General features: G+C 39.8%; 1 protein-coding gene across 2 annotated transcripts in view; it reads right to left on the bottom strand.

Annotated features, from left to right (window-relative positions):
• Positions 1–24,851, bottom strand: part of LOC126353939 (intraflagellar transport protein 122 homolog) — a 247,092-nt gene that overhangs the window by 199,925 nt on the left and 22,316 nt on the right. For both annotated transcript variants that reach the window (XR_007565246.1, XM_050003221.1), the window contains exons 5-8: positions 18,031–18,110; positions 3,910–3,985; positions 3,635–3,829; positions 3,467–3,555 (exon numbers count right to left, since the gene is read on the bottom strand). Coding sequence is in view for 1 of the 2 variants with exons in the window: in XM_050003221.1 (XP_049859178.1) it covers positions 3,467–3,555; positions 3,635–3,829; positions 3,910–3,985; positions 18,031–18,110 (440 nt within the window). In the remaining variant the exon portion in view is untranslated. The remainder of the gene's footprint in view (positions 1–3,466; positions 3,556–3,634; positions 3,830–3,909; positions 3,986–18,030; positions 18,111–24,851) is intronic.

Raw genomic sequence — 24,851 nt, forward strand, 5'->3', positions numbered from 1 at the left:
GTTTGAAACTGATTTCAATTTAAACAATCCTGAGACATTAGTAAGACAAAGATTCATAAGTCATGCATCTGTAGAAATTAATGTTGTATGAGTAGTACTAACATTAGCTATGACATTTCATGGCAACTACAACTCTCGTTGCAGAATAGGAGTATAAAAACCATTTTACATGCTGACGAGTTTGTGATTGTTGTTTCATAAGTTTCAATAGAGATTCCTCTTATTAATCAACTTATAGAGGGTTTAACAATAACCGCCTTTCATTAGGGGCAGTGTACTTGCTCATAAAGGTGGTTTGTCAATGGGAAAAGAGTGGCATTTGCAACACGAATAGTTGTAACATCCACCCTAATCATGAGTTTGGGAGCCTTTTGTCTCTACCTATTCCCTCATCTAAAGAAACTTCTACAAGGGAAATGTTCTGAGTTATGGTATCCACTGAGGGGTATTTTACAGATCCAGGTACACACATCAAGGATAGGCCTATTCTACTGGGAAAATGTTGGACTCTTTGGCCCCATAATACACACACCAAAAATGTTTGGTATCATCCCAGTTCCCAGAACTCCTGAAGACAGACGTTGACTGTGGATATTGTATCACAGACACAGTCCCTTTGACTGTTCAGAGGTGTCACAAAACCTGCCCAAAGATCTAAACAACCATGCATGAGCAGCACCTATTAGACGGAGGGGGTCTGACAGCCGATCAGTACCAGTCATTCTACCAGTAAGGAGGTACACGGCTGTAGTTCTATTATGCCTACAAGGTCAATACCAGTGTTTGATCACATCCACATGGTTACTTTCTGCCACGAAGGGCTCTCGACAAGGGAGGTGTCTAGGTGTCTCAGAGTGAACCAGAGCAATGAGGTTCGACATGGAGGAGATGCAGAGAGACAGGACCTGTCGATAACATCTCTCGCTCAGGTGCCCAAGGGTTACTACCGCAGTGTATGACTGCTACCTACAGATTATAGCTCGGAGGAACCCTGACAGGAATGCCACCATGTTGAATAATGATTTTCGTGCTGCCACAGGATGTCGTGTTATGACTCAGACTGTGTGCAATAAGCTGCATGATGCACAACTTCAATCCCAATGTCCATGGCAAGGTCCATCTTTGCAACCACAACACTATGCAGTGCGGTACAGATGGGCTCAACAGCATGCCGAATGGACCGTTCAGGATTGGCATCATGTTCTCTTCGTCGATGAGTGTCGCATATGCCTTCAAGCAAACAATCATCGGAGACATGTTTGGAGGCAACCCTGTCAGGCTGAAAGCCTTAGACACACAGTCCAGCGAGTGCAGCAAGGTGGAGGTTCCCTGCTATTTTGGGGTGGCATTATGTGGGGCCGACATACACCACTGGTGGTAGTGGAAGGTGCTGTAACGGCTGTATGATACATGAATGCCATCCTCGGACCAATAGTGCAACCACATCCCCAGCATATTGGCGAGGCATTCGTCTTCATGGGTGACAATTCTCGCCCCTTATCATGCATATCTTGTAAGTGACTTCCTTCAGGATAACGACATTGCTTGATTAGAGTGGCCAGCATGTTCTCCAGACACAAACCCTATCGAATTTGCCGGGGATAGATTGCAAAGGGCAGTTTATGGACAATGTGGCCCACCAACCACTCTGAGGGATCTAGCCGAATCACCATTGAGGAGTGGAACAATCTGGACCAACAGTGCCTTGATGAACTTGGGGATAGTATGCCACAACGAATAAAGGCATGCATCAATGCAAGAGGACGTGCTACTGGGCATTAGAGGTACTGGTGTGTACAGCAATCTGGACCACCACCTCTGATAGTCTCACTGTATGGTGGTACAATATGCTATGTTTGGTTTTCATGAGCAATAAAAAGGGTGGAAATGATGTTCCTGTTGATCTCTATTCCAATTTTCTGTACAGGTTCCAGAACTCTCAGAACAGAGCTGATGCAAAACTTGATTTGATGTGTGTATAAATATAATAGATTTTGGAGCTTTAAACCCCACATATTTAGTCTTATAGGACAAAATACTACGATTGTGTTCAGTGTTTTACATTGACAATTTGACATATGCATAGGTATGAATTCCTCAATGCTAGGATTTGGAAAGAAATAATATGAACATACACATAATGTGCTGGGGACACCTTTTGCATTCAATATTGCCTGGATGTTTTTGTACATTGATGTAGTTTATAGAATTTACTGCAAATGGAACTGTCACAAGAATTTGAGAAATCCTGAAGGAGAATAACAAGCTCTTAATTGTTTTTCCAATCAAGACCACAATGGCTTCATAATATTTTAAGCTGGTGATCTAGGGTGCAGTATTTCATTATATTGCTCAACAAACTTATCTTTGAGATTTCAGTCTGTGTGAATGAGGTTAATCTTATGGCAGCATCTCATCTCAGGATGAACAGTCACCTGAAGGCGTTTCATTAGTTGATTACTTATTTTCCTTTCAACATGACAAAGAAACCACAACATGACCATCCAGATCATTACAGAGCCTCCACTACACTTCACACTTGTAAAATACCGCCCCTGACATTTTACATACATGGGCAGGTGATGCAGTACAGAGCTGTACAAAAGCATGTTTTGTTTGGTCACCCATGTTTTGTGCTCTTTGCATCTGTGAAGACTCTTCTTGATATACAAGAGGTTAAGCTAGGTATTCTGTGATGAGCAGCCTTTTTAAGCTGTCCTCACCTTACACTTTTCACTGGTGCTTCCTTTCTAGAAATACAGTAAGCTTTGCAGTCATTTTCTTTGTAGTGATCTCCTTATAAGTGGTCACAATAATGTTTAACACTTTTCTGCCTCTACCAATAATTTTGGTCCTCAAATTGTGATTTTAGCAGATAAAATTTTCCCAAGGTCTGTATGCTGTTGTGGCACTTAATACAATAGCTATACATTACTGCAGTGGATTTGTGGCTGTTGCAATGGAAGCACTATAAGATTAGCACCTTGTGTGGTTCTGAGATACCATTCTTTAAACCTAGGAATGCAACTTGGCAATAAATGTTAACATGATCATTTGACAATAAATGTTAATATGATTCAAATCACAGGGAAGTTTGGGAAAAAATGACTTTATGAAGTAGAAACATTCACAAATGTTACTGTTTTACTTTCCTGCTCAATACATTTACACTTGTGTCTACTACCTGCACATTTTAATCATTCATGTATTTAGCTAGATTTCCATACTGAGACACAATTAAACATAACTGTAAGCTCAGCATGTTCACATATTAGGAAAACACATTTCAGTTACACATGAAGTGTAATGTGCAAGACTGTATTAACACAATGGATGTCTACTACAACACAGTTCTGCACACTGCTGTACAAGATACTTGTAGACTAAACACACAATCATTCATGTACACATAATTTACTTCATACAGTATCGCGAGCTATAAAGCACTCCCTTTATTCCCACATACCTGAAGGCATAGCGTTCTCTGTAAAGTCCATGCACTGTGCTAAATATCAGTTGGTAGTATGCAATTGTGCCATCTTGACATCCAAGGGCCTATAACATAACAATATGTTCAAATATCATTGGTCTCCCAAAAAAATCTACAATGTGTCAAAATAAGCGCATAACATACCACATAATTGGAATCTGGGCGGGCTGCACAGCACCATACCCATGAAGACTGTTCTTCTCCAACTGTTCCAAGACGTATTCCATCTTTTGTCATCAATGTACAGGTTTTATTTGATCCACCAAGGAGAAGATATTCACCATTATTGAAATAACTAACACAAAGGGGATCAAAGGCAATATTGCGCTCTTTGCCCACCTGTTTGAGAACAATGAATAATGATTTCACGAAAGGAGAGAAGAAAAGTAAAGATATGTCAAACTTTACCCTGCACTTACCAGTTTGCCACCCATAGTGTAAAACGATAAACCTTGACCCCAGTCTGCAATGCATAATACATCAAAATTGTCTTCCCTATAAAGAGACAAGAACAAAGTAATTCATAGACCATTGCACTTTGATCCCTAATAAGATAATATTATAATAATGGAAATTCCTGGATGCACAAGTACGTACAATAAGGGAAAGGCATTTACTCACCTATTGCAGACTGATGTGTGGAGCACAGAGACATGCACACAGAAATGAGCATTCACACTGGCTTTCGAACTCTTGCTCTTTTTCTAGCAAAAGTCCACACATACACACACACAAGCACAAAGGCACCCAAACACACATTCCCATGACCACAGTGAGAGTATGCATTTTGTGTGTGCGTGTGCGTGTGTGTGTGTGTGTGTGTGTGTGTGTGTGTGTGTGTGTCAATGAATGTACTTCTGCAAGAAAATCCTGTTTACTGTTGATGCATCTCTGTGCTCCATGCACTGGTTCACTGTAGGTGATTGGTTGCCTTTTCCTCAAGGTACCTAATAAGATTTTCCAGTTTCCAGCATCGCTAATTGTTCAGAGATGCAACTAGGTGATATGGGCAAAGTTAATTCAGGCAAACAGAAATTTCCTATTATGTTCTCATGCATTTATTGTTATTAATGTATGATAGCAATACAGGTAATTGCAACAGTTAATATTATCAATTCATATGAATACTATAAAAGTCTCATACAATTAATTAAATATTTTGCTTGAATCTGATATGGGAACAGTGTTTTGGAGGTGGAAAGAGGGGAAGGAAGGAGGAGGTGGAGGATGCAGAGGGGGAGGGAAGGACTGAAGGAGGGAGAGAGGAAGGCAGGCAGAGAGGGAAAGAGAGAGAGAGGGAGAGAGAGAGAGAGAGAGAGAGAGAGAGAGAGAGAGAGAGAGAGAGAGAGAGAACTCAGTTGTGTTCTGCTGTGATCACTGCTGTAGGCATGATAAATCCTTCCACAGCTGCTATAATCGACCGATAAATAGTCTGAGTTTGATGTAAGACAGCACTATTCACAAATCAGGGACATACTTTCATCTATGTGGAAGCATATGTAAATACCTACAGCATTTTTTAATACTTACTATTCAGTGTTTGGCCTAGAATATAGGACTAGTGCTCAACTATCATTACAGCAGCATCAGCTGGAGGAGGGGGAAGGGGGGGGGGGGGAGAGTAGAGATTCACTAAGAAATAAATTGTGTGCGCTAGGACCTCAATGTTAGACTTCATGGTACTCCTTGTTTCAATATGTTTCATGAGCATGAGGAATAAATGGGCATTTGCAGAAAATAATGTAAATTTGCCAACAAGCATTAATGCCTTCAGAAACCCACTGGAAAATGATACAGCACATGGGGCTACCAACCAATGACAAACAAATGCATTTATACTTAGAAATTAAATCGCTGACTATTAATTCCTCAACATCCGTAGTAGTAGAGCTATGCCTACCACAGCTGATATCAAGAAAGTCACAGCCAGAAAATTAATTTTGAAGTACTTCATGCAGCTGTGGATCATCAACAATATCTGTTCTTTCAGCTATGCATCAAGTAATGCCTTTATTGCACCACTCAGATACAGCACTGTGGAAAAAATTACTGTACTAAGTACATGCCAGCAAAAGAGATAAGTTGGGGTCTTCCCTCCTAATACACATAAAATATATTCTGCTCATTAGTCATCTTCAGAAAACAGTTAAGTCTCATTACACACTGACAGAATACAACATCACAACACCAACAAGGAGTTTTGTGACAAACAAAGGTCGGTAGGTGTATTCCTACACCAGAAAGCTCATGTCTCTTCACAATTTGCACGTGGTACCAGTAGTGCCACTATGAGGATGCAAATTAGTTTTGCTTTAAATAAACGTTGTAATGGTCCTGAGTGTTAGTTAACTTTGAGAGTGGACGTTGTGAGTTTATGTTAGTCAAGAATGCCTTTAAGGTGATAAAGATGCTAGTATCAACACCTCACTGAGTTTGAACAAGGTCATGTAATAGGACTACGAGAAGCTGGATGTTCTTTCTGCATTATTGGCAGGAATGCGGTCACTGTACATGATTACTGGCAGCATTGGTCATAAGAATGTACAGTTCCACGAAGATCAGGCTCAGGACAGCCATGTGGCACTACCCAGAGGGAAGACTGATGTGTTCAGTGCATGGCTCTGGTGCATTGTACTGCATCTGCAGCAGCAATATGAGCAGCAGTTGGCACCACAGTGACGTAACACACTGTTACAAACCGGTACTTCAAGGGCAAGTTCCAAGCCAGAAGTCCTGTAGCATCCATCCCACTGACCCCAAACCACCATCATTTGCAACTTCAGTGGTGTCAAGTGAGAGCTCATTGGACGGCAGGGTGAAGGTTTGGTGTGGCTTCTGATGAATGCTGGTTCTACCTCAGGATTGCTGATGGCCATGTATGGTTATGAGGAGGCAAGTTGAGGGACAGCAAACAAACTGTCTGTGTGCTAGACACATTGGATCTACATCTGGAGTTATGGTCTGGGGTCCGATACATTCTTTCATTATGACTACAAATTTGTATGTCAATCTGGTGATTTGATCTGTTGTGCTGCCATTCATGAACAGCATTCCAGGAAGTGTTTTCCAACAGGATAATACTCATTCACATACTGCTGTTTTAACCCAATATGCTCTACAGAGTGTCAACATATTGCCTTGGCCTCACTTGATCACCATTATCCAATCAAACACACTTGGGACATCATCAGATGACAACACCAGTGTCATCCACAAACAGCATTAACTGTCGGTGTATTGATCAAGTATGTGCAACAGGCATAGAACTCCATCTCACAAACTAACATCGGGCACCTGTACAACACAATGCATGAATGTTTGCATGCTTGCATTCAACATTCTGGAGGTTACACCCCTTATTAACATTCCAGCATTTCACATTTGCAATGGCTTATCTTGTTCTTACATTAACCTATGACCGTGCAATGTCAATCATTTAGATATGTTACTTAGACAAATGTATTGCCAAAGTTTCACTACTCTACGTTAATTATTTTTTGGTGTTGTGATTTTTGTTCCATCAGCGTAGAAAGCAGCAACATCTACAATCCACAAGGTTTTTGTTTCATGTAATACACAGTTAGCCATTAAAACTACAACACCACTAAGGATAGAAAGTATTATTTATTGTAAGTATACAGTATGGTTGGAAGAATACGTGGTTAAATTTGCACATGATTTGGGCATATATGGACTGCAAAATTTAGTACAGAGAACTGCCACCTCTGGCAGCAACAATGGCTGGGCATCAAATCAACCTGATTTTGGATGACACACATAGGTCATGCCATGCCGCTTCAACTCTCTGCTGGACTTCGTCAATAACTGTGGCTGGTATGTGGTCGGATGCTGGTCTCTTGGCAACATGTGGGCAAATGTTTTCAGTAGCTTCTGGAGAACGTGCTGCCCTGGGCAAGAGTCAGACTTTCTTTGTATGAAGCTAGATCAATACAGCATGAGTTAGAAAAGTGATTGTACATTATCTTGTTATAAGCTAACATCCCAGAGATCTTAAAGATAGGGTACAGCCACCAGCATTAACACACGAGACATGTGAAGCCTTCTGTCCAAATAAGCAGTTACGTGAACCAGCTGTGATCTTGTTGTGTACTCAATGGCGCCACTTACCACCAGGCCACCAAGTGCTGGACATGTACGGCGATGATGAGTGCAGCCTAGCAACATTTCTTCTCTTCAAAGGCTCCACTTATAGACATATGCATTCTAACAGTGTACATACAACAGGAGATGGCACCAGTCATTTGACCAGTGTTGCCATTGGTTGTGCCGTTATCGGCACAAGGTCTTACCTTGCAAAGAATGACTGTTCTCTTTTCATCCTGATCATAGAGAATGTAGTCTATCACAGATTTAGTCAGCAAACCATGGGTGTAACCTTGTACCTTTTGTTTTTTTCTTTTTTTAAAAGCAGGTGTTGCCAAATGCTAGTCCATTCATTTTGTGAAAATCTAAAAGTTTTCAGCCTTCTCTGTTCTTCCTTCCCCACCCCTCTGCCCCCAATACTTCAATATATCTGTCTCTTTCCATATTTGTGTAAGCATTTAGATCTCCCACTGTTATGACCTGTTCAGTTAATGGTCTCTCTATTTCCTTTTCACAGTCCCCATCCTCTTTAGCACAATATCCAACTTGTGGGGCATATATTTGCAGAACTTCCATAACATTCCGTTTTACTTTCACTCTGACCTTCATCAACCAGTCACTTGTTCCCTTCATTTCACCATTCCCACTACAGTGCAGCATACATCCACTCTGCAGTTTTCTACTTCCTCTACCTTTCCACCTGATTCCTGACAATCCTAGAATATATACAAGACAGGTTTGTAGTCTATCCCAGATGCTATTCAATCTCTGCATAGAAGAAACAGTAAAGAAAATTTTGTAAAACAACTGCAGTTCAAGAGAGGAAATAAAAACTTTAAGATTTGCCAATGACAGTGTAATTATGCCAGGAAAAGGCTTGAAAAATCAGTTGAACTTTACAGATAGCATCTTGGAAAAATGTTGTACAATGAACGCCAGCAAAAATGTAAACAGGGCAATGGACTGCAGTCAAATTCATCAGATTATTATGAGAGAATTGTTTTAGGAAATGATATACCAAAAGCAGCAGAAGAGTTTTGTTATTTGGTTAGGAAAATAATCAATGAAGGCAGAAGTAAAGATGATATAAAATGCAGACTGGGATTAATAAGAAAAGATTTTTGAAAAAGAAAGAAGTATGTCAACACTTAACATAAATTTAAGTGTTAGGAAGTCTTTCTGAAAGTATTTGTGTAGAGTGTAGCCCTATATGGAAGTGAAATATGGACAATAAACAACAAGGACAAGGACAGAATAAGAGATTTTGAAACACAGCGCTAAAATGCTAAAAATTAGATGGGTTGATCAAATAAATAATGAAGAGATACTGAAATTAACTGAAGCAAGAAGAGCTTTACTGCACAACTTGATTAAAAAATGATTAGATAACACCCTAAAACATCATTAAATACTTATTTATTATCTGCTCCACATGTCAATGCCACGAAATCTTCCTGTTGGCACAAATGTAACTGTTCTAATTGGCGGTGGCTCAACTACAGAAGCCAGGGAAATGGACGCCGGAAGAGCAAAATAGACTTGACATGTGAGTCTGTCTGCAGGGGAGCAGAGAATCTGGACACCACACAGAGATAGGCATGGAAGGAAGCATCAAATGCAACCAGAATGAATCACCGAACTACTAAAACGCAGAAACATGTCATGATGTGTTATGAAGACCTGATCCAAGTTGGTCAAAAACAGGTCTGGCCTATCGTTGCTGGCAAATAATCGCTTGGGTCAGCGGTTCTGTTCATGCAACACTTCTTACATTCTGTCTGTGAGAACTTGCTGCACTACTCTGCAGCAAGACCCACGCCCTATCAGCTGCATTCATATCGATGTCCACTGGTGGGGATACTAAAGTGGGCAGCTTGAGTTTGATTCCTGTAGCGGCGGGGGGTTTCTGTGCAAAGTAAAACACATAAAAATGAAAAAAGTAATAATTTATCATAGAGCGGAGATGCTGAGTCACAGATAGGTGCAACAAAAAGACTCACAACTATTACATTCCATCCTGGATTTTTAATTGTTTGAAAAATAGTAATTTGCAATTTTTTTAATTTAATTGATCTTTATAAAAATCGATAATTAATTATTTATATTTGCAGTAAAAATGGAGTTTTGTTTGCAATATGTAATCCATTCTAATATTCTAAATGATAAAGTAACTATGTGTGTTATGTTTTCACAACTTAGTCGCTGAACTGATTTCGATGAATTTTGGTATGCAGACAGCTTGAACCCTAAGGACGAACTTAGGTTACTTAAGAAAGGGCATAGATCAAGATATATACTGATATTAAGAGTGTCATGTGAATAAGGGAAAAACATTTTCTTTTTGAAAAAGCTATTTACTCTTTGACTTTTGAAGTTTATAATGTTTGTGAAAACATTTTGATTGATTGGTATGTTCTATGCAATAGATTTAATGCAATGAACACAATGCTTAGGCAATCACCGACATGTTATATCTATGTGTTGCTACCAATATCATAAAATGTGAAAATAACTGTGTCTGGCACGTTTTCGCAAGTAAACCGTTGAATCAATTTTGATGAAATCTAATATGGAGCTAGCTTGAACCCTGAGAAAGAGCATCAGATACATTAGAAAGTAAAAAAAAAAAAAAAAAAGGATAGAGAATTGACACCTAAGAGCGTTAAGTAGGGAATGGAAAAACTTTCTTTTTTTACATCAGTGAACATAAACCATGTTAAAAAAAAATTAAATTTGTTGCACAATGTAACGCTGTATACATATAGCTACTTCAATCACATGATGTGTAGATGCACGCTCCTGCATGTGCTCCGTCATCATGCATTGGGGATAGATTTGGAGGGGGGGGGGGGGGGGGGGGGTGAGCTAATGTTACTTGAACAGGCATACACTTAAGGGTAGCTGAAATTATTGCTTGTACAATAGCTTACTTACTCACCATCACTCATCATAACAAAACTGATATATGAGTGCAGCTGTGAGTAATACGAGGGTAAGTCAATTATTATCTTCAATTTAGTTACTTTTTTGTTTATTTTGGTAGTACCGTCATTTTACGTTGATGATGCATCCTTTGTTTATTTGTTGTTATACCATTGCAATTTTCAAGCTGCTAGGTTAGTTTCATTATTGCTGCCAAGCTGTTAATCATGGCAGCTCTGATGTCTATCTGCACCAAAGAGGAGGAACATTCAGTGATCCGTTTTTTGTGGTCCGAAGGCATATCAGGGGCCAAAATTTAAAACATTATTTCCCACATTTTACATTTTCCCGTATTTTACACCATTTTTTTGAAGTCCCTTGAAAAGTGTAAAAGTGGGGTTTCACTGTATTTAATAAATATTAGGCATAACAAAATGTTATTAAGTGTAAAAATAAAATTCAGATATTACTACAGAATGGTCAAGCTCGAACAGATGGATACTGGTGAACTGTCAGACTTATTGAGCTAAGGGGTACTAGAACAACTGGAGAAAGGCAAGCAAAATTAAGTAATGGAAATTCCAGAGTGGAATAATAGAAATAGGGAAAGGACAGATTGCTACTCACTACATACAGGAGCCACTGATCTGCAGACATATATGGTTACCTCCACCTTAAGGAGGCCACACCATTACCTCAACCACATCAAACTTACCAACCATCTACAATCCTCCACTTTGACAGCAATAACCCATTCTGCATCCAGAAGTCACTTCCATACAGCCTAGCCACAAACACTCACCACATCTGTAGGGATATGCAGTCCTTCTCCAAATTGGTCAAGGGTCTCACTGAGGCCTTCACAGACCGTACTTATCCTCTCAACCTTGTCCAGGAACAGATCTCCTGTGTCTTGGGTCCCCAGTCATCTACCATCCCCAACATAACCACTGTCCAGTGGGTTGAAGCAGTGGAGGGAATAGTCAGTCGGAGAATGGGAACTAGTGACTCAGAACTATCCAGGACTGGAGCAACTGAATCACATTCTCCACCAGGTATCAACCACCTCTCCTCATGCCCTGAAATAAGAATTATCTGCCCCCATTATACTCCCCAGACCCTCCCACAGTGCTATTCCAATGCCTACTCTCCCACCCCCCCTCCCTCCCAAAACACTATACTCTTGCTGATTGCTTCACAGCCAGTGTTTGCCATTTGGATTTTTCTCATCAACACTGGCTTTCCTGAAATGAACTGGTGTGAACCCTCCTTACAATATATACTTCATTCCTGTAGCTCACCTTCTGATATCCTGGCCTGGCAATTTTGGAGGCCCATCAGAGGGCCTGGAAAATGATAATGGCTATTACATGGCCGTACTACATCTACGAGCACTGGCCTCACCGATGGAGAGCTGCCTATGAAGGCATGCCCCTCTGGCAAGCCTATCAGTGCTCGCAGCTGCCTTTTAAAGCTAGCAGCACAGCAATTCTCTCCTCAGTCATGATTTCACTGTTCTCTTGTATTGATCTCACTACACATCATTGTTTTGCTTTCTGGATTCACAGCATCTTAGGTTTTTGGCTCTCGCTTTCCTTGTTGGACTTGTTATACATGCCATCTCTGTTGTCCTTCCTGTTGTTGTTATCTTCCTGTTATTTTGGTGACATGTTGCTGATGGCTGTTCCAGTCACTGCACCCTTGGACTCAACCTTCACTAGTTCCTGTCCTCCACCTGCCTATCCCCTTCCCTGATTCAACTCTAGTACTTCACACACCTTCACTTCTGTCAACACATCTACATAATCCTTTCCTCTTCCCTGCTTCTACCCCTCATTTTTCCTTTCCCCATCCTCTTCCCCCAGCACAGCCTCTAGGTGCTGCACCTAACAATCCTATCCGGTTCACACAATGTACCTGCACACTCCCACAGAGAGGCCTAGCACCTTCTCCCATTCCTAAACTGCTATTCCTCCTCCTTCCCACCCCATGCATCTTTCTTACCTCCGCTATCCACCCCTGCTAGAGTGCTGCTCATGATAGAGACAGTTGCAGTTGGGCCTTAGTGCCCAAAGACGACAGTGTCCACATGTGTATGAGTTTTTCTTGTGTGAATTTTCTGTTTCTGAAGAAAGACTTTGAAAGCTGAAATACTTCTAACATTTTGTTTTTTTGTGCAGGTCTATGACTCAATGTCACCTCTATGATGTGAGTGGCATTCTACCCTTTCTATATTGATGGAAATATGAATGGCAAGATTATCAAATAAAAAGAAGAGGAAAACACAAAAGGAGGTGGAGTTAAAGTACTTTAATGAAGAACAAAAACTGAGAACAAACAACAAACTGCAGAGGGAACAGAACAAACTGCAAACTTGGTGCAAGAAAGGTTTTTTGGTTTTACAGACTAACCTCAAAAATTAACCAAAACAACTTTACATGACAGATCATGGTCTATCGAAAAAAAAACCTACCATATTCAACAGTTGAGTAAAGCTGAGGATGATGATCAAAAGTCAGCTTGTGACATACAGGATGTCTGCACCAAAATGCACTATTTTTGAGGCAGTTTAAAAATAGTAAGTCTTTCTTTGCTTCAGATCTCACTTGTTTACTGAATGCAGAAGGCCTTGAAGTTGCTGCCTGATTTTTGTCCCTATTTGGCACATTTTCATTGTTTTATTGTTGTCAATCAAAGTGAAAATGGTGCCAATTCAGAAAAAGGGAGAAACTTTGCTTTGGTATGCAGAGCATAAATCCATTGTTGCAGTGCAGAGATGTTTTGCTGTGTTCACAAGAAAGTATGATCAGACACCAGCATTCCAACAAAGTTCATGAAAATCAAGTTGTCAAACTTCACAGGAACTTCAGATGCCCCATACAACTATCCTTACAGTCCTCAAAAAGTGGTTGCATCTGTATTCGAACAGGGTGCAGATTCTGTAGACAACGAAGCCCAATGACAAGCAATGGTGATACGGATTTGTAAGTGAAATGCTTAACCAAATCAACTAGAAAGGTGCTTTCTTGTCAAGTGTAACATTTTTCAATGAGGCCACATTCCATGTCTCTGGGTCTGTGAATAAGCATAGCGTTCACATCTGGGGGTTATAGAACCCAAACAGTATTACGGAAAATGTGCAAGGTGGCCCAAAAGTGAACATCTGGTGTTGCTTCAGGTGCAACAAGATAATTGGACTGTTCTTCTTTGTTGAGGACACTATCACAGGAATGATGTTCCTACACATGTTGAAGGTGATTACTTTTCCCCAGGTTGAAGAATTGCAAACTGAACCTTTGGCTTCAACAAGGTGGTGCTCCACCTCAGTGGTTGTTCAATCTTTGGAAAATTCTGAATTGAACACTTTCAGGAAGTTGGATTGGATGTGGTGGACCCACGAATTGGATTTCACATTCGACTGATATCACACAATTGGATTTGTCTTTCTGGGGCTACTTGAAGGACACCCTGTTCGCCACTGCACTGTGGGACCTTCAAGATCTCTAAACACGGATTGTGGAAGTCATTGGTTCTATACTTGCAGAGATATTGCAGTAGACTTGGATAGAAACTGAATATTCATTGCTCCACAGAAGTTCAAGTGGAAGTGTTTTGATTTGACATAATTTATTCTGTAAACTTAACTTGACACACATCTTATTTTGAGAGGAAATAAATGTATTTCATTTAATTTTGTGTTGGAAGCAAATTGAAAATAGGATATTTCAGTGTAAACATCCTACATAAAGTCTTTCTTGGTATTTACACAGGTCTTGTGAGCTGGTACGAAGTTTATTCTCACCCCTATGTACTGGGTATTCCACATAAAACCAGTACACTGAACTAAGTGAAATAGAACGGGTATTAGTAACATTAAAAAGAAACATGTAGTTATCTGTTTATAAGAGACACTGGAAGTGATGACCATAGGCACTCAGGCATCGCCGACTTCGTGTGATGATGTTACCAGCAGCACACTGTAATTCTGCAGGAGTTACATTAATTTCTCTAGTAATGTTCTGTTTAAGATGGTTTATTGTGAGAGGATTGTCAACATACACTTTGCTTTTTAGTGTGTCCCATAAATAAAATCACACAATGTTAAATCCAACAACCTTGGGGGCCAGAGGCCACTAGTGACACTTCTGTCTTCAAGGAGCATGTTGGTGATGTGGGCCGTACTTTGAATGGATATGTGAGTGGCTCCTCCACCTTATTGGTGTTCTGCATACAGCTTCTTTCTCTGCATCTTTCAACTGTGCTTAGAAAGAGCCAAAGATCTCTAGATATCAGGCACTGTTTGAGGTTTAACTGAAAAATATGGGGACAACGAAGCGCAAGCCAGACAATGCACACCAAACACCCGTCTTCTTTGAGTGGAGAGGTACTCTATGCAGAATTTTATATTGGTTGTCCTGTGACCAATGTCTGTAATTCTAGGAGTTAACAAAACCTTGCAAATGAAACCAGGTCTCATCTGATACAAAGTAAAGCACAGGATCCAAGTAATCATTAGTAACTGATGTTAATAGCCAGATCAATACTAAACTCTTTTTTCCTGGTCCTCAAATTTCAACTCTTGCACCACTCTCACATGATATGCTTTTAGTTTCATATCTTTTAGCAAATGATGACACGATGTACAACATATCACAAACCTGCTGCAACAACCTCCTTACCAACTTACAGGGACCTCTAGTAATGTCCATGCAAATTCTGTCTATCATTTTACGGGTCCTCACTGTTGTTTGCCTTTACCTCTGCACATTCTAAACAGATCCTACAGCCCTCCATTTCTTGTACAGACACTGAATAGTGCTGGTTGTGGGGAGTTTCCTACCAGGATATTTCACTTGAAATATTTCTTTACATTCCTTGATGGAGCCTGTCATTATGTATCACTCCACAACATCACTCCGCTGTTCTAATGCAAACTGTTCTATTTCTGTAACAGTTCAATAATATGAGCTTCTCACAACAAATGATGCACAAACACATAGTTTTTGATAAAATTCAGTATAGCCAACTTTTGAGACAGTGTTGGGACTTCACAAGCCATTTTACTTGAGATGATTAACTGGTATGTGAGGCTTACCTGTTTTATGTAGGACAGACACCCCTGTTCTTCTGGGCAAAAACGTATTCCAAACCTTGTCCTCCCTACTTAACTTTTAGTTCCTCTGTAAATGATTTGTATTCACACAAGCTACAAGTTAAGAATGAAACTGTTTTACTCTTGGTTAAGTACACACTTTTTTTTAACAATTTGTGCCAACTTAAAACTATATGACAGACCAGGAATGAAAGCCAAATAAATCACGCACAGTTCTCTTGCAACTGATTCAGCCAAAGTACTCCTAGCATATTGATGCACAACTCCTGTCAATTTCTTTCATACTCAACACACGGTGTACTCCATCAATCCATTTTCAGTTACAATCTTGAGTCAAAGTCAAACACTCCACTAAGTCACTTTTGCCAAGAGCACTCACTAGGCAGCCCCTCAGGACAATCTCTGTGCGGTTTCAAAGGAACAGAGAAGAAATAATGACAAATGGAGTTGGGTTTATGAAGAATTATGTATGGAATTTCCTGACAACTAGTAAGCAGCCTTCTGCTATGATGAGATTTTCACTCTGCAGCGGAGTGTGCGCTGATATGAAACTTCCTGGCAGATTAAAACTGTGTGCCCGACCGAGACTCGAACTCGGGACCTTTGCCTTTCGCGGGCAAGTGCTCTACCAACTGAGCTACCGAAGCACGACTCACGTCCGGTACTCACAGCTTTACTTCTGCCAGTATCCGTCTCCTACCTTCCAAACTTTACAGAAGCTCTTCTGCGAAACTTGCAGAACTAGCACTCCTGAAAGAAAGGATACTGCGGAGACATGGCTTAGCCACAGCCTGGGGGATGTTTCCAGAATGAGATTTTCACTCTGCAGCGGAGTGTGCGCTGATATGAAACTTCCTGGCAGATTAAAACTGTGTGCCCGACCGAGACTCGAACTCGGGACCTTTGCCTTTCGTGGGCAAGTGCTCTACCAACTGAGCTACCGAAGCACGACTCACGTCCGGTACTCACAGCTTTACTTCTGCCAGTATCCGTCTCCTACCTTCCAAACTTTACAGAAGCTCTTCTGCGAAACTTGCAGAACTAGCACTCCTGAAAGAAAGGATACTGCGGAGACATGGCTTAGCCACAGCCTGGGGGATGTTTCCAGAATGAGATTTTCACTCTGCAGCGGAGTGTGCGCTGATATGAAACTTCCTGGCAGATTAAAACTGTGTGCCCGACCGAGACTCGAACTCGGGACCTTTGCCTTTCGCGGGCAAGTGCTCTACCAACTGAGCTACCGAAGCACGACTCACGTCCGGTACTCACAGCTTTACTTCTGCCAGTATCTGTCTCCTACCTTCCAAACTTTACAGAAGCTCTTCTGCGAAACTTGCAGAACTAGCACTCCTGAAAGAAAGGATACTGCGGAGACATGGCTTAGCCACAGCCTGGGGGATGTTTCCAGAATGAGATTTTCACTCTGCAGCGGAGTGTGCGCTGATATGAAACTTCCTGGCAGATTAAAACTGTGTGCCCGACCGAGACTCGAACTCGGGACCTTTGCCTTTCGCGGGCAAGTGCTCTTGGAAGGTAGGAGACGGATACTGGCAGAAGTAAAGCTGTGAGTACCGGACGTGAGTCATGCTTCGGTAGCTCAGTTGGTAGAGCACTTGCCCGCGAAAGGCAAAGGTCCCGAGTTCGAGCCTTCTGCTGTTTGCCCAGTCTTTGGGAAGGTCTCCAGCCTAATTGCAATAAATTAGGTGACAAATTGGACACAAACTGGCCAAGAGAGTAAAAAATCAAGAGAATAATGGCATCCTCCAGGTTTCTAATATAGTATGTACTGCCAAGGATCGTCTGGAGATAGAGACAATTTTCTGACTTAATGTGCAATTCAAACAGGAGCAGGCTTAAACGTGACATGACAGAAGCAGCAAATTTTTGCAAAAAAGTGTACATTTTAACCTCATAAGAAGACAGATATTCATGACTATTTTATGAGTTCTGTCCCAACACTTTCCATATTATACATTGCTCACAAAACGGAGTAAATGTTTTTTCTGGGAACCTTTCCTCATAAATTTTGTTGCATGTGGTATATGAAAAAATGCTGCAATTATGACACAAGAGCCTCATAGAGCTCAAGTTTCCTGATGTGCATATCAGCTGAATGACATATTACTTTATTGGAAACTTGAATACACTGTATAAATATACCACAATAATGTTTCTTTAATAGTTTGTCATGAACCAGTTTTCTGCTTTTCAGGCCTTTGTCAGGAAACCTTGTACTATTTACATAAATTAATAAGGATATAAATATTATTATGGAAAATTAATAGTGTGTGATCATGTTTTTAATATGTTTATGTTCCTTCAAGAACTGACAGAATATTCCAGAAACATATTACTTTGTTTATATAGCACTAACAAAACTTAAAAAAGTACTGTAACTTACTTTGCTGGATTCCATGCAAGAGCCCAGATTGGAGTTTGTGCACCTCCTGGCCTTTCAATCCTCCCTTTCTCTTCGCCATTCTGAAAATGTTAACAGTTGTCAGCAATGTTCTTTATTCACAAACAAGTATCAAAGACGAAAAGATCAATTAAATTTCAGAAAAACAGATGAAAGAGTATTATGAAATTAGATGTGATGATTACTAATGGTCTCACTTGCGGGATGTCAACTAAGATCTACTCTGTGTCACTCACAGATTTCTGTGGAGTAGATCCTATGATTCAGGGGCTTTCACCAAACGTTTTACACAGCATGTTGTGAACATGATCTGTTTTGCTTCAACCTTGAGTCTGAGATGAGAATTCTTCATCTCGTATAAAACTGATCCAGTTAAAGCATCACAAAATGAATGGGATTACTCAAGTTTTCTTTGCAAGATCTAGATAGTCTCACTATATGCTGCAGGGTATTAAGTTAGTTAGTTAGTTAGTTATATTACTTGTTCCATGGATCATGAACACGATTCTTTCGTAATGATGTGGAACGTGTCAAAGTACACAAGATTCATTTATCCCAAATAATCATTGTTAGTCTTATATACGGTACAATTGTTAATGCTTACTGTATTTCTTTGGCCTATGTCTAAAAATTCATCTATGGAGTAGAAGGAGTTGTCATTCAGGAATTCCCTTAACTTACTTTTGAATGCCGATTGGTTGTCTGTCAGACTTTTGATATTGTTTGGCAATTGACCAAAAATCTTTGTGGCAGTATAATTCACCCCCTTTTGTGCCAATGTCAAATTCAATGAACGGTAGTGAAGGTCACCCTGTCTCCTAGAATTGTAGCTGTGGACTGTGCTATTAATTCTGAAGTGATCTGGGTTACTAATAACAAATTTCATTAGGCTGTATATATATTGTGAAGCTACTGGCAATATCCCTAATTCTTTAAATAATTGTCTACAAGATGATCTTGGATGAGCCCCAGACATTATTCTGATAACACGTTTTTGTGCAATAAATACCTTCTTTCTTAGTGATGAATTGCCCCAAAAGATGATTCCGTAAGAAAGCAACGAATGAAAATATGCATGGTAAGCTAACTTACTGATGTGCTTGTCTCCAAAATTTGTAATGACACTAATAGCACAGGTAGCTGAGCTCAATCGTTTCAGTAGATTGTCAATGTGTGTCTTCCAGTTTAAATTCTGATCAATACAGACACCCAGAAATTTTGAACAATCTGCTTTAGCTAAAGATTTTCCCCCACACTCTCTATTTATTTCCGGTGTTATGCCTTTCGCTGTACTGAACTGTATGTACAGTGTTTTTTCAAAGTTCAATGAAAGTCCATTTGCGGAAAACCACCTAATAACTCTTCGAAAAACATTATTTGCATTTTTCTCAGCTGATTCTTGCTTTTTAGGCTCGATTACAATACTTGTGTCATCTGCAAAGAGAACCAAGTTTGCATCTTCATGAGTATAATTAGGCAAGTCATTGACATATATTAAAAACAATAAAGGCCCCAAGACAGAGCCCTGTGGTACCCCATTCTTGATACATCCCCAGTCTGAATAATCTGATGCACTTTGTGTACTATATGGGTTTACTGTTTCAATCTTCTGCATTCTACCAGTTAAATATGAAGTGAACCATCTGTGTACTGAACCATTCATTCCATAGTACTTCAGCTTATCTAAGAGGATTTCATGATCCACACAATCAAAAGCCTTAGAGAGATCACAGAAAATCCCAATTGGTGATGTTCTACTATCCAGAGCATTTCAAATTTGATCAGTGAAAGCGTGTATAGCACTATCTGTTGAAACACCTTTCTGAAAACCGAACTGACATTTTGTTAAAACGTTATTCCCACTAATGTGTAAAGTTACTCTTGAGTACATTACTTTTTCAAACACTTTTGAGAAGGATGTCAGAAGTGAAATAGGACGATAATTGTTGACGTCTGTGTTGTCACCTTTTTTATACAAGGGTTTAACTATGGCATATTTCAATCTGTCAGGAAATATTCCCTGATTCAATGAGCTATTACATATGTGGCTAAGAACTCGACTTATCAGGTGTGGACAAGATTTTAGTATTCTATTGGAGATACCATCAGTTCCATGTGAGTTTTTATTCTTAAGTGAATTTATTATTTTCTTAATTTCCGATGGTGAGGTGGGTAGGATTTCAATTTCATTTGTTTGCACCGGGAATGCCTCTTTCATGTAGAGTTCTGCCCTATATGGTGAGCAGCTGGTGCCTATATTTTCCACTACATTTATAAAATGATTATAAAAAATATTTTCAACCTGTGATTTTTCATTTATAAGCTTTTCATTGTGCTTAACAGTAATACTGTTGTCCTGTGACCTTGGTTGCCCTGTTTCCCTTTTAACTATATTCCATATTGTTTTAACTTTGTCATCAGAGGTGCTAATCTCAGACTTGATACACATACTTCTGGATTTTTTTTATAACTTTCCTTAGTATATTACAATATTTCTTATAATGGTTGAGCTTTTCTTCATCTCGACTTATTCTAGTGTCTTGGTATAGTTCCCACTTCCGGCTACAAGAAATTTTAATCCCTTTAGTCAGCCACGGTTTTTTATCAAGTTTATTTGAATTATGATTCACTAATTTCTTAGGAAAACTGTTTTCAAATATACGCACAAGTTTATCATGGAATAAGTTAAATTTAACATTTGCATCAGGTTCCCGATAAACATCCTCCCAGTCTACCCTTTTCAAGCTTTCCTTAAATTGTTGAATTGTTATATGGTTAATTGGGCGTATTATTTTGTTTGTTTTTTTCACATTACTGTATGGAGCAAAGTCATGAATTGAAAGTAGCTGTGCATCGTGATCAGAAAGCCCGTTCTTAATAGGATAGGTGCTTACTTCTTTTAATTTATCTTGGTCTATGAAAATGTTATTTATCAGGGTGCTACTGTCTTGTACAATACGAGTGGGAAAATCAATGACTGATGTCAGATTGTAAGAGCAAAGTAATAGTTCAAGGTCGTTCTTCTTGCTTGAGTGTTTAAGAAAATCTACGTTAAAATCTCCACAAATGTTAATGTGTTTTCCCTTTTCTGACAGATAACGCAGCAAGAGATCTAGGTTTTTAAGAAACATTTGAAAATTTCCAAGTGGGGACCTATACACAGTCACAATTATGAATTTACCACTGTCCAATTTAAGCTCACAAGCGCATACTTCAATGTGCTGTTCTACACAGAATTTTGCGGTTTCTATGTTTTTAAAACTATGTTCCCCCTTAACATAAATGGCAGCTCCTCCTTTCTCCATATTGTCTCTACAAAAATAAGGTGCTAGTTTATACCCATTAACATTTACATTTTCCATTTGTGTAGTTATATGATGTTCAGACAGGCACAGTACATCAACTTCTGTTGTATTTTTAATATTCTCAAAACAAATTATTAGTTCGTCTATTTTGTTCCTTAATCCCCTGATATTTTGGTGAAATATATTAACACAACTGTTTCCTCTACCTTTATTCGAACCATTTATTTTTTTACCTTTAAGAGCTGCCTGTCTGGACATCTTGTTCAACCTAAAAAAGGTGCCGCCCTTTCGGGTTACAGGGGTTTTGCCTTGAGTGCTAGTGGCCCCCTTTAGACGACCTACAATTAAATCAGCTAATCTATCCTTCCCTAGACTATTTAGGTGCAGGCCATGACGAGTGTATCCCCATCTCCCAATGCTTCCAACAGGCACTGTATAAATGTGTGTTTTTCCACCGTCCAGCAGCTGCTCGCTCAACTCTCTGTTAACTCGCCACACAGAAGGGTTAACCGAGGGCTGATCATAACGCTGCAATACCTCAACAAAACCCACATTCGTACATCCTGTTGCAGCTCCTATTTTATCCAGGTCACTCTTAATATCATAATTCCTATTCTGAGCCAGGCTGTTTCCTGCCCCACCTATTACTATCACCTCATCATTCTTGTCAAAGTCCCTACAGAGTGGTCCTATGTCTTCTATCACCTGGCTAAGCCTAGCACTTGGCTTAAACAAACTCGTGACCTGGTAATCTGCTCCTAATTTCTCCTGCACTAGTTGGCCTACACCCCTCCCATGACTGCTACCTAGCAGCAAGACTTTTCTTTTCCTATTACTAGATTTTCCCGACCTAATGCTGTTACCAATTTTAGTAGTCTGCTGCACCCTACTTTCAACTACTCCTGTTTTTGGCTCTTCCCTTCCTACTTCAGGTAACAAGGAGAATTTATTCATAAATAAATTTATTCATAAATAAAAGCCAAGGCAATTAAGGCATAAAACATACAGTATACTGCCACTTAAAAGGCACAATTTTCTACAAAGTTGAGGATTATAATCCTATGTCAGTCTACAAAGATCTTACAGTTGTTAAATTTTTAGATATGATCTCACGTAGCTATTGCATAAGAATTGGGTTTAGGGTTTCATGAGAACAATGTTGCCTTTCTTCCAGAGACTCCCATTCAACTTCCCTAAGCATCTCTTTCATATTTTTCAAACAATTGAAACTCCAGGTAGGAATATCAACAGTGTAGGAAAAGACAAACTGTTTACTGACCGTAAAGATAACATGCTATCTTGCAGACAGGCACAATAAAAAGGCACTTACAAATAAGCTTTTAGCCTCGGAAAAGAAGAACACACACCATTCATTCACACAAGCAAGCACACGTCATGCACACATGACTGCTAACTCTGACCGCTCAGGCCTGAATGCAACTAACACCTGAGGTGGAAATAGCAATCTGGAGGGAGCGAGAAAAGGAAGGTCAAAGGATAGCAATGTATAGGTGGGTAGAGAGAAGGATTAGAATGCCAAAAGGTGCAGTTCAGGAGGTTGTGGGACAGGTAGGTGTGGAAAACACAGCAAAAACGAGAGGAGCAGAGACTGATGGGTAAGTGCATTGACAGAGGGTGGCAAGAATGGGAAGAAGGCGATAGGACAGAGAGGGTGGGAACTGTTGGGGACATTATGTTACCGTAGGTTGAGGCTGCGATACTTACGAAAGCAGAGAATGTGTTGTAAGGATAACATCCATCTGCATTGTTCAGAAAAGCTGTTGGTGGAGGGGAGGATCCAGATGGCTCAGATAGAGAACAGCCATTGAAATCAAGTATGTTATTTTCAGACATACTAGCAGATAAATAGCTGATCTGAAGTGGAAGTTTTTACACAAAGCTAGATTACTTCTAGCAAGATTACTTCTGTTGATACACATTTATTGCATGAAAGATAATGAATTTCTCTAATTTGCTCTTTCCTCTGTTTATGGTATTCAGCCTTAATTCTTATAAATGTCTTTAACCCAATGGTTAGCACGGAACAGGGAAGCGAAACAGAAGAACGAAAAAATTTGTACTTGCCTTCAGGTGGTACAACTGCCTACACTGCCAACAGTAACACAAAAACAGAACACAGTACTCTTTGTTTCTCAAAACTGGGGCCATTTTAGACAAGGATTTCAGTGACTTCCCCCTCCCTCTTTGCCAAGAAGAACCATACTGCTGTGAGCTATGCTGCATACAGTGTGACATGACAACAAGCTTCACTGCTGGCATGCTGTGAGTCGCCAGTTCAGACCCAGTCACTGACAATTATTTGTAATTTCTGAAACGTTCTCATATATTTGTACTGTATATTCTGGAATACTTGATATTTGTATAAATAGCAGCACTGTCCATACAGGAGTTCAGTTCTGTTCTGGTTGTATGTTGGCGTCAGTAATAAATGTGCTTTCAGTGCTTAGCGTTGCACTACATTGACAACCCTGTATTCAGATTTGAAGTTGATGTGGTTTTGATGTGATATGTCAAAAGTTAGGATTGTTTTGATGTAATTCTGAGAATTTCTACTGGCAGTTGTGTTTCCAGAATGCAAGTCCTTCTGCCTCTCTATGATTCAGCAATTTTCTGAACTCAATTCTTCTTTTTGTATTACTGGTCACCTCTCTGGACTATTTCCCTCTTGTTTTGTTCATATGTGGTAAGTGTTATTCATCCCTGTAACCTATTTCAAATCAAGTGTTGTTTCACTTCCACACCATAACTCTTCCTTTTTATGAGTTTCCATTGACTGCTGCCTAATGCTCTTCTGATAATTTATACCAATATCTTTCTTCCTGTGTTAAAAATATCTTTCTCTTGTTTGGCGACCTTTCTGTTTTGTCTGGCAATATTTTTTCCCCTTGACTGGATTTTTCCCCTCCTTTTTTTGTGTGTATGATGACCTTTTTCTTCAGTGATGATCTCCTTCTTCAGCTGACAACCTTTCTCATTGTTTGAAAATATTACTCTTTGTTTTGCCAACTGATATTATTTATTTATAAATATTTCTATCAAAAATAGAGGGAGTCATGCTTCTTAAAAGTCACTGGCCGATCTTGGTGTCTCTTTGGAAATTCAACGACTTACTGAACTGAATTTTTCTTTTTTCACTATTGTTTTTGTAAGTTTATTTTAGGTGTCTACGATACTATTACTCACTTGCACCAAGTTAAAACTGTGTGCCAAATAAAGGAACTCAAACATGAACACATGCATTTCACAGGTAGTGATTCCCTGTTTGAACCGATTGAATCCCTCTCACTGTCCGACTCAAAATTGCAACATACATTTATGTTTTTTCTATTCTGACAACAGCAAAAGAATTTCGCCCTCAACCTGATGCTGTGAGGTAGCCAGACTCTCTGCTGCATCTAGTCTCCTGAGTTTGCCAGTTCCACAGTACTGTGGGAGAGCCTCATTAGAGTGTGGAAAGCAACCAGAGAAGCCAGTGAG

Source organism: Schistocerca gregaria, chromosome 1 (genome assembly GCF_023897955.1).
Source record: "Schistocerca gregaria isolate iqSchGreg1 chromosome 1, iqSchGreg1.2, whole genome shotgun sequence".
In the NCBI taxonomy this organism is placed as follows: domain Eukaryota; kingdom Metazoa; phylum Arthropoda; class Insecta; order Orthoptera; family Acrididae; genus Schistocerca; species Schistocerca gregaria.